Source organism: Myxine glutinosa, chromosome 10 (genome assembly GCF_964187855.1).
Source record: "Myxine glutinosa chromosome 10, kmMyxGlut1.1, whole genome shotgun sequence".
Classification (NCBI taxonomy): Eukaryota; Metazoa; Chordata; class Myxini; order Myxiniformes; family Myxinidae; genus Myxine; species Myxine glutinosa.
The window spans coordinates 60058181-60070335 of NC_136270.1; the positions used below are offsets into that span (position 1 = coordinate 60058181).

The 12155-nt window shown below is 49.4% G+C and overlaps 1 protein-coding gene across 1 annotated transcript in view; it reads left to right on the top strand.

Annotated features, from left to right (window-relative positions):
• The first annotated feature begins 1021 nt into the window (after positions 1-1021).
• Positions 1022-12155, top strand: part of LOC137433695 (cerebellin-1-like) — a 157368-nt gene continuing 146234 nt past the window's right edge. Inside the window, exons 1-3 of the mRNA XM_078785187.1 lie at positions 1022-1036; positions 1289-1335; positions 2593-2881. Coding sequence (XP_078641313.1) covers positions 1022-1036; positions 1289-1335; positions 2593-2881 — 351 coding nt within the window. The remainder of the gene's footprint in view (positions 1037-1288; positions 1336-2592; positions 2882-12155) is intronic.

Consider the following 12155-nt stretch of genomic DNA (forward strand, 5'->3'; position numbering starts at 1 on the left):
TGTGTATGGTCATTTTGAGCTCGATGTTCATGTAGAGGGCAGTGTTACCATTGTTTGCAGATTTTCGGTACGATCATCGTCATCATCAGTTATGACGTCATAATCTTGACGACTGAACTCCGGCTATCTTCTCAAATGGGAGCGACTTGATATCACAGCAGTGCGCATCCATCGGAGGAGGAATGGTGTGAAGATTGATATTTTAAGAAGTTTGATTGCATTCGTTGTCCCAAGCCGATTAACATTTTGAATCTCCGCTGTTAACCTTCCAGTTGGGATAATATTCCCTGGGATAAATTGACTCAGATCCAAGTCATTAGCGCATGACAAGCGGTCGACATGGGTTCAAATCCCCCACATCTGTCACAGTTCCCTTCATGCAGACTCCTTTTTTATGTCCAGGGTGACGACCTCAAGAAGGTGACACCACGACATTGTCCACAAGCGGGACTGGAATAGCATTCCAATAGGGCGGAGGTCCTTCCTGCAGGGTCCTCCGAAGTGGTTGTGACTTGACCCAGAAAAGTGTTTGATGATGTTTGACGAAGCGACATTTGTTAGCTGATGTATTACAAACCTATGATGAGGTTCAAGTGTCTTCATTCAAAATAGGGTGGGATAACCTTGGCCAATGGATGTTATGTCTCGGCCATGAAATGACTTGTAAGACCGGAGGAGCGACGGGACTGGAAAGGCTGTCCAGAGAGGCTTTAGATCGTTAGTGGAGTTCACAGGTTAACCGCAGGTGCGTCCTGCGCTGCTGCACACGTGACCCCGTTTTCATGCGTGCTCCGTGTATTCGCTGCACCATGACGACCACAGGTCCAGCCCGCAGAACTCGGGACTGAAGAGCGGCGCCGGACGGAGCAGCCAATTAGGGACTAATTGAAATGTGATGAAATTTGCTCGCCCTTAGCCGGGGCCTGTGGCCTGGGAACGGGACTCGGGAGCACCGCTCGACAGGCTGGGTCCGTGCAAATTACCCGCGCCCAGAATGTTTTATTAATGCGACACGCACCGCATGGACATTGCTGAGGTGTGGGCTGTTGGAGGAGGAGGAGGAGGAGGAGGAGGAGGTTGCTGGTTTGACTTCAGATTGAGAGATACACAGTATGTACTTTGTAAGATCAGCGCAGGAATGGAGTTGGGGCGGAGTTTGAGGTGGGGGGGGAGGGGGCGGTGTTTCAGGCGGGGGAGGGAGTGTGGGCGGTGCTTGTGAGTTTGAGAAGTCCACGAGGTGTGACCGAGAGCAAGTGGTTCATAAATGATGTTTTTCCCAAATTGGTAGGGGGAGTACAATACAAGAGTGCCTCCCCCCCCACCCCCCTCTCTTCTGTGCAACCAACCCCACTCCTCCACCCAACACAATATCCCAAACCCATGTCCAATGTGTTTCCCGAACCGAGAAGAGAATATGGAAGCACTTACTTATTTATCCAGATTGATGAAAATCCGCGCTCAACAAGCGAGAGCCTGCAGAGAAATACAACCGGACAGGTGTCTCGGCTTGGAGGTGACGATATATCGCAAACTTTGTAACGAACAACATCGATCGTTCCGAATAAATATATACAAACCCGTAAATGAACGTCGCCGGGAAGCTCGATGTGTATTGGCCGATCGGACTTTCTAATTTGTGGTTCGAACCACGCAAATGGCTCCAGTAATGGAAATACAAGACACTTCGATTGAGGAATTAGTTGCGACAAAACAATGGTCCATATAACGTGGGATGGTGGCCCACTGCATGCACAAATTGATGAACCTCAACAGTACCTGAGTTGAGTGGTCTCGAAGTTCACTAATTGAGTGATGTAGGTGTGTGTGTGTGAGTGTGTGAATGCATGAGTGTGAGTGTGTGTGTGTGTGTGTATATGTATGAGTGTGTGTGTGTGTGTGAGTATGTGTATGTATGTGTGTGAGTGTGTGTGTGTGTGTATGTGTGTGTGTGTGTGAGTGTGTGTGTGTGTATGTGTGTGTGTGAGTGTGTGTGTGTGTGTGAGTGTATGTGTGTGTGTGTGTGAGTATGTGTGTGTGTGAGTGTATGTGTGTGTGTGTGTGTGTGTGTGTGTGTGTGTGTGTGTGTGTGTGTGTGTGTGTGTGTGTGTGAGTATGTGTGTGTGTGAGTATGTGTGTGTGTGAGTGTATGTGTGTGTGTGTGTGTGTGTGTATGTGTGTGTGTGTGTGTGTGTGTGTCTTTACCAGATATGCCTTTCATATCCTCCCTCCTCCTGTACCCCATTTCCCCTCCCTCTGCACTCACCCTTCGCGCTCTTATCTGCCGCCAAAACGGGCGCTGCGCGCAAAACGCCGCGACCACCACGGGGGACGCAGCGCGCACCTCCACCTGCCCTGCCGGTGCGCTGCGAGGTCCTCGGTGTTCCCTTCGCAATCTTGTCCTGATTGTTAACGACTTTGTCCTTATCTCAGTTTCTGCCGCTATCAGCGAAGATTCTTCGAACCGTAATGCCCTCGGCTGCCAATTCTGGTGTCTCAGCGCAGCCCGAGCGTTGACCGGAGTCCGGCAGGTGCCGTTCACCTATCGTTTACACGTGTCGCCCCACCAAGCTCGGGGTCACGACCCTCTGAGAGGACTCTCGTGACAATGAACGTCCGGCTTCATCTGCTGTCCCTGGGGTTTGCCGCTTACCTGGCGTGCTTGGCTTTTGGGCAGAACGACACGGAGCCCATTGTGCTGGAGGGGAAGTGCCTGGTGGTTTGCGACTCGAACCCGAACGTGGACACCTCTACAGGTGGAGGCTCACCGCTCGGCTTCACCGTGCGCTCCGGTGGCGCAAAAGTTGCCTTCTCGGTGGTTCGTTCAACCAACCACGAGCCTCCTGAGATCAGCAACCGCACCCACATCCTCTACTTTGACCAGGTATGGCCAAAAGTCTTCTTGAAGCTTCGTTTTTGATGGACAATGAAGTTTGGCTACGTGGACTATGTGTGTCTTTGGGCTTCGTGATTAAGGAGGAAGTTTTTGGGGCGATAGATGACACACCTGGCACCATGTATGTGAAACAGGTGGATTGCTGTTCTTGAACACTTTCACAATGCATCAATAGACATTGTTTGATATCCATTCTGACAGAAGCTTCTGCCTAAATTGTAGGACAATGTAGATGGTGGTGCTGAGGTTAATTGTGGTGGTAGTGACATGTTTAGTGTTGGTCAAGGTTAATGTAACTCTAAAACAAGAAAACGCGTGTCTGCAACACACCCGGCACACTCATCCACACAATGCACCCGGCACACTCATACACACAACACACCCGGTGCACTCAAATACACAATGCACCCGGCACACTCATACACACAACACACCCGGTACACTCAAACACACAATGCACCCGGCACACTCATCCACACAACACACCCGGCACACTCATACACACAACACACCCGGTGCACTCAAACACACAATGCACCCGGCACACCCATCCACACAACACACCCGGCACTCTCATCCACACAATGCAACCGGCACACTCATCCACACAACACAACCGGCACTCTCATCCACACAATACACCCGGCACACTCATCCACACAACACACCCGGCACACTCATCCACACAACACACCCGGCACACTCATCCACACAACACACCCGGCACACTCACACACAACACACCCGGCACACTCATCCACACAACACACCCGGCACACTCATCCACACAATGCACCCGGCACACTCATACACACAACACACCCGGTGCACTCAAATACACAATGCACCCGGCACACTCATACACACAACACACCCGGTACACTCAAACACACAATGCACCCGGCACACTCATCCACACAACACACCCGGCACACTCATACACACAACACACCCGGTGCACTCAAACACACAATGCACCCGGCACACCCATCCACACAACACACCCGGCACTCTCATCCACACAATGCACACGGCACACTCATCCACACAACACACCGGGCACACTCATCCACACAACACAACCGGCACACTCATCCACACAATGCACCCGGCACACTCATCCACACAACACACCCGGCACACTCATCCACACAACACACCCGGCACACTCATCCACACAACACACCCGGCACACTCATCCACACAACACACCCGGCACAGTCATCCACACAACACAACCGGCACTCTCATCCACACAACACACCCGGCACACTCATCCACACAACACACCCGGCACACTCATCCACACAACACACCCGGCACACTCATCCACACAACACACCCGGCACACTCATACACACAACACACCCGGCACACTCATCCACACAACACACCCGGCACACTCATCCACACAATGCACCCGGCACACTCATACACACAACACACCCGGTGCACTCAAATACACAATGCACCCGGCACACTCATACACACAACACACCCGGTACACTCAAACACACAATGCACCCGGCACCCTCATCCACACAACACACCCGGCACACTCATACACACAACACACCCGGTGCACTCAAACACACAATGCACCCGGCACACCCATCCACACAACACACCCGGCACTCTCATCCACACAATGCACCCGGCACACTCATCCACACAACACACCGGGCACACTCATCCACACAACACAACCGGCACTCTCATCCACACAACACACCCGGCACACTCATCCACACAACACACCCGGCACACTCATCCACACAACACACCCGGCACACTCATCCACACAACACACCCGGCACACTCATACACACAACACACCCGGCACACTCATCCACACAACACACCCGGCACACTCATCCACACAACACACGCGAGACACCCATCCACACAACACACCCGGTGCACTCAAACACACAATGCACCCGGCACACTCATCCACACAATGCACCCGGCACACTCAAACACACAACACACCCGGCACACTCAAACACACAACACACCCAGCACTCTCATCCACACAACATACCCGGCAAACTCATCCACACAACACACCCGGCACACTCATCCACACAATGCACCCGGCACACTCATCCACACAACACACCCGGCACACTCATCCACACAACACACCCGGCACACTCATCCAATCAACACACGCGACACACCCATACACACAACACACGCGACACACCCATACACACAACACACCCAGTGCACTCAAACACACAATGCACCCGGCACACTCATACACACAACACACCTGGCACACTCATCCACACAACACACCCGGCACACTCATCTACACAACACACGCGAGACACCCATACACACAACACACCCGGTGCACTCAAACACACAATGCACCCGGTGCACTCATCCACACAACACACCCGGCACACTCATCCACACAACGCACCCGGCACACTCATACACACAACACACCCGGTGCACTCAAACACACAATGCACCCGGCACACTCATACACACAACAAACCTGGCACACTCATCCACACAACACACCCGGCACACTCATCCACACAACACACGCGAGACACCCATACACACAACACACCCGGTGCACTCAAACACACAATGCACCTGGTGCACTCATCCTCACAACACACCCGGCACTCTCATCCACACAATGCACCCGGCACACTCATCCACACAATGCACCCGGCACACTCATACACACAACACACCCGGCACACTCATCTACACAACACACCCGGCACACTCATCCAATCAACACACGCGACACACCCATACACACAACACACGCGACACACCCATACACACAACACACCCAGTGCACTCAAACACACAATGCACCCGGTGCACTCATCCACACAACACACCCGGCACACTCATCCACACAACGCACCCGGCACACTCATACACACAACACACCCGGTGCACTCAAACACACAATGCACCCGGCACACTCATCCACACAACACACCCGGTGCACTCATCCACACAACACACCCGGTGCATTCATACACACAACGCACCCGGCACACATCCACACAACACACCCGGTGCACTCATCCACACAACACACCCGGTGCACTCAAACACACAATGCACCCGGTGCACTCAAACACACAATGCACCCGGCACACTCATACACACAACGCACCCGGCACACATCCACACAACACACCCGGTGCACTCATCCACACAACACACCCGGTGCACTCATCCACACAACACACCCGGTGCACTCAAACACACAATGCACCCGGCACACTCATACACACAACAAACCTGGCACACTCATCCACACAACACACCCGGCACACTCATCCACACAACACACGCGAGACACCCATACACACAACACACCCGGTGCACTCATCCACACAACACACCCGGTGCACACATCCACACAACGCACCCGGCGCACTCATCCACACAACACACCCGGTGCACTCATCCAATCAACACACCTCATTTTGGGAGCACAGAATCTGAATGTTGTTTCATTTTCATTCTCACATAATCCAGGATGCACATTTGATTTTATCAGACTCGGTTATCTTTACCTCTGCACAAAGGAGGAAGAGAGTACATGATCATTAAAACACCTATCCTTATAAAGGAAACATAACAGAAGTTGCCACGTATACTATATTTAATGACACAGATGTAAATTGAAGTCATTATTACGAAGGATTGCCTCACATTGGCCATCACAATCATTCTGATCAGCATCTTCACTCTGTTGTCCGACATTTTGTGTTAGCACCCAGGAAATGTGGTGGAAGTTCTACAAAGTCCACCGCAGTGCCTTATCGTCTTCAAAATCCAAACTTATCCTATTTTCAATATCTGATTAAAAGTTGAATAAGAGGACACCTGGTTTGGGACCAGAGAGCTCCAAAGCAAGTGTACTTACTACCTGAGAGCCTCACTTGCTCTGGAACAATGTTGAAATATTTAAGAAATGCATCTTCGGATTTCAGAGGGAAGATTGGAGTCGGGCAATGTGATGAAAACGTTCCCAATATCATCTTATCTATACTGTGATTTACATAGCTTGGGATGTTGGAAGAGTATGTACTATAAGGAACCATTCATATATTATGTATGCAAAATGTCTGAATTCTTGACCCTCTGTGCATCAAGCAGTTTTTCTTCCCTTCCCCTTCCACCCTATCTTTTTCCATTTTCTTCCATATTTAAATATAGAAAATGGAAGAAGAGCTCGGGGTGGAAGGGGATATTCTCCAACTCCCTCACTCTCCCCTTTCTCACATCCTTTCCCTTCCTGCACCCCCACTCCTTACCTTTTAAACTGTATACCTGCTATAGTTGATGGTCCTTCAGGAAACCGACACTGTCGTCCTCAATCTGTCAAAACCAATGTCAATGGTCCCTTGTCTGACCACATGACACAAATAGCAAGGGACATCCAGATAAACATGAAGGAGCAGCGTTTCCTCAGCTGTGCCATTCTAAAATACTATATTTAAAGGGCACGTATCGTGAAATAAGTCACATCTTACTAAGTACTGGTTTGTATCATGTTACTTATCATTTTCATGATGAAATTGGCCGAATATTCCAAAGTGCTACGTTGATATCATATTCATAAAACTCATGGAATTTCTACGTGACGACAGGTGTTCCAAAGCTTCCCAAGTCTCCCGAACCAAAATCGAATTGGCTTGTTCTTGTTCTTGTCAAAATCTGTCCATAACGTTTTGAGATATCATGCTCACAGACAAACAAAGACAGACAGACAAACAAATAGGAGTGAAAACATAACCTCCTCCACCTTTGGTGGCAGAGGAAATGATAAAATATAATCTTCACTGTTATTAGTCCCCGACCGGTGTACACCGGAGGGGACTATAGGTTTGCACTCCGTCCCTCCGTCTGTCCGTCTGTCCGCCTGTCAGTCCGTCATGCAAAGAACAGTTTTCCGGACTTTTTTTCTAAACGCTTAATGCTAATGATTTCAAACTTGGCAGATGGTTTCCTCATGATAAGTTACAGATCAAGTTCGAACTTCACGACGTTTCGATCATTTTTGACAAAGTTATGGCACTTTGAACTTTTGGTAATTTCCTCAACAGTTTTCCGGACGACAGACTGCCGGTAGGGGACATGTATTGCAGCGCAATACTCAGAATGCTTGTTGTACCAGGATCTACCTAATGCCGCACCTGCTGTAGGCATATAGACCCTGACCAACCAGATGTATCTGCCACACATTATCATCGTGTCTGGCTCACAAATGGATGAGGGAGATGTAGCCAGGAAAACTACAATTGGAATGACAAACCTCCGGCTAACAGACACTTCTGCTTCTCCACAGCGTAGGTCATACCGCACCATCATAGGCACGCGACCATTATTACATCGTCGACCTGTAGGCTACGATCAAACAACCCAAATCGCAGTTTTGCCTACCCGGTCCTGTGATTCGTGCCAACGTGCCACAGGTAACCGCCGCAATATTGCAAGCCCGCGTCTGCATAAACCGGAAAAGATGCAGAGCACATCCACATCGTGGTTGGTTGGGTGGCAATTGGCCACCTACAAACACGTCACCAGGTGGTCTCCGCATTAATTCCTGCCTGTTGCTGTTTCGGTTGTTTTGTCCATATCTGCAGTGCTTCACTGTGATAGACAAGCCAATGTTGAATGTTCAAATCTGCTCTGTATTATATAATGACGATTGGGTAGTGATGATGGAATTTTTAGGACTATGAAGCATCAATTATTAATAAGACTCGGCCGGAGATCGCCGTTCCAGCATTTACACCCTTTCTTTTGCATTTGCAACCTTGGTTTTCATCTCGGTGGCGAACAAGTAGTTGTCAACTGAAACCCACAGCATCCCTTTACTAGTCGTAAGCAAAAATGCACAGTCTGTCAAGACATCTTACTTTGTGAAGACACCATATTTAACCCCTACCTTTCACCATCTCCTCACTCGACTAATTATATTTCTCTTCCCGACATCCCCTCATGTCTTGCGTGGCTTCCAGACTCTGTGGTCAACTCATCTGCCTGCTTAATTGGGCCTCATTGCTGCCAGTGCTTTGCCACAGTGGAACCTGACACTTAGACGAGTTCTCGCATCCAATTTGGTACATTGTGGAATGTTTTGTAAAAACGTATCACCTCCACCATCCCTCCTCGCAGTGTTTTGAATGTGGTGTTTTAAATGCCGAAATGTCTGTGCTCTTACCCCATGAACACTGTGACGAGGACAACATTGGAGGAAGGATTTTGCAGCACGTTCATTTCCCACTGGGTAACGGGTCATGTAACGTGTGTGTTTGTGTGTGCTCTTAAGGCAGATGGCTGGCGATGTCGCACAGCTGCATAATGCGATGATGACACGGAGTGTTTTGCGTTGAGTGTAGAGTAACCTTCCAATGCTGAATATCAAGCAAGGAAGCAGCACCTACTATTTTAAACAGTATTTGGTATGACTCTGTCGGGGTTCCGACCATGCGCCGACTAACCAAACTTGGGTAGATCACATCACCGAGTTTTGGTAAAGGTTGAAATTTCGGCACTATTCCTTTTCATTTTCAACATCTGCACTACTCAAGTTTCTGTTAACGTGGCCTCAACAATTGCTCTGCTTAAAATTTAAGCTATGATAAACTTTAAACCAAGACCTTTTACCTCCTTCCTCACACAAAAAGGTTAAGGCTTGCAGCATAGTCCTCCATTCATCTAGTCTTAGCCTATATGGTTGTTTGACAGAACAGGCAAAGTGGTGAACCTATGGAGTATCTTCTCTTCTAGTCTTGGTTATGACAAACTTCCCTGCAAATGACTGCTGCTCTTCTTCTGCTCCAATCGGTTCTTCTGATAATTTCCTTGAAAAAGTGGACATCTCTCTGGCCATTCTCAGAGAGCCTCCTCAGTGCCGACGAGTCTGGCATTTCACTCAGGCTGACTGGCACGGTCTTCAAGCAGCCATCAATCATCTGGACTGGTCTCCCATCTCTACTGCCTCTGACATCAACTCTTCCTGGGAATTCTTCCAAAGTAAACTGCTCTCTATCATGCACAGATTTATCCCATCTCGTCTTCAGTTGTCATACCCTTCATCCCCACCATGGTACACTGAATCTTGTGGTGAGGCAGTTGCCATGACGCAGCTTGCCTTCACCTCATGGAAGGCCAATCCAACTGAAGGAAATCTCAGTTCCTTTCACAAAGCTCGGAAAAAGTGTGTGTCTACCCTCAGGAGAGCCAGGAAACAATATCTCTCCACTCTCAAGACTGAGCTCTCAAACCTGTCTCCCTCCTCCAAATCTTGGTGGCATCTGGTCAAATCCGTTTCTGGTGTTTGTTCACCCTCCATCTCCCTTACCTCAAATGGCTACACAGCTGCAACCTCACGTGAAAAAGCTGAATGCCTCAACTCTGTGTTTGCCTCAAAATCTTGCGTCCCGAACCCAACTCTCTCTGTACCCACCTTTCCCAGTCAAACCCAGCTGCTCCAGGACTCTGTGTCCTTCTCTCCTGACAAGGTGGAGAAGTTTTTGTCAAACCTCGACTCTGATTCTGCAACTAGACCAGACGGCATCAGCTGACGGGGCCTATAATCCTGCTCTGCCGCTCTATCTCACTCTCTCTCTGTTCTCTTCACCCTCTCTTTTGCTACAGGTCATCTGCCATCAGTTTGTAAATCAGCCAACATTACTGCTTTACACAAAAAATGTGCAAAAACAGATCCTTGCAACGACAGACCAATCAGCTTGCTCCCAATAATCAGCAAGGTCATGGAATCAATCATCGCTTCTGACATCAAATCCTTCCTCTTCTCCAATGGCTTGATCTCCGATCATCAGTTTGGATTCAGACCAGGTCACTCTACTCTGGACATGCTGCTTCTGCTGTCTCAACAATGGATGGAGGTCCTCAATGCCAAATAGGAAATCAGAGCTGTCTCCCTTGACATATCACGTGCCTTCGATACGGTCTGGCACCCCGCTCTGCTCACCAAACTCTCCTCCTATGGTATCCATGGAAATCTCCATGCATGGCTTACGGACTTCCTCTCTGGGCGTAGTCAACGCGTGGCCCTGAATGGATTTCTCTCATCTCCCCTTCCTGTTCAGGCTGGAGATCCCCAAGGTAATGTTCTGGGCCATGTGCTTTTTCTGGTCTTCATCAATGATCTCTCCGACTCTCTGGAAAATCCTCTCTATTTCTTTGCTGATGACTCCAATCTCTGCCGCTCAATATATCATCCCACAGATTGGCAGTCTGCAGCCTCCACACTCTCTGCAGACGTGGACAAAATCACGGACTGGTCAAACAAGTGGAACATGTCTTTCAATCCTGACAAATCTCACACTCTCACGATGTCTCTCCGAAAAGATCATCTGGAAAACCCTCCCATCTACTTTCTGAACAATCCTCTCCAAGAAGTTCTGTCACTCAAGCTTTTGGGTCTCACTATCTGCCATGATTTTTCCTGGAAAAAACACATTTCCAAGCTGGGTTTCAAAGCCAGTCGCCGACTGGGCATCCTCCGTCGTGTGAAGTCCTTCCTTGGCACACCTGAACTCCTCACCACATATAAGGCTTTCATCCACAGCTCAATGCAATAATGTTCCCCCCTCTGGGCCGGTGCTCCTGCCTCGCACCTAGCTCGGCTTCACGCTGTTGAAGCCAAAGCTTTCAGAATCTCCCACGATGAAGCTCACTCCGAGGGCCTTTCGCTAACTCACCGCAGGCAGGTTGGTGGTCTTTCTGTTTTCTACCGACTCCTCTCCGGCCTTGCTCCCCCAGCTCTGTCTGTGCTCTGTCCCCCAAATATTCCTACAGGTCGCACAAGATCTGCCTGCAACCCTCTTATAGTTAAACTGCCAAAATCAAGACTCTCTATTCACCTTCACTCTTTCATTCCTCTTTTCTCCCACCTCTGGAACAAACTCCCTCACTCTATTCAATCCCACTTCTCCCTTCAAGTATTTAATACAGCTATTCACCACCATCTCTTATCTTCCCCCCATCCAAAACCTTGATCTTGTCTACCCCCGTTAATTCACCCCAGATCCACTTTTTTAAAATTCCGACTTCTTACCTGGAAATCCTAACAGTGTCCATGTGTTTTATACCTCTCCCACCCCCCCCCCCCCTTCCCGTGCCTCCTCCCCCCAAGCCCTCTCTCTCCCACAGATCTCCCGATGTCCCTGCCCTCAAATGTTGTACTTGTGTGCTTCCCTCTCTCTCCCCATCTTGTCTCCCGCTCCCTTTA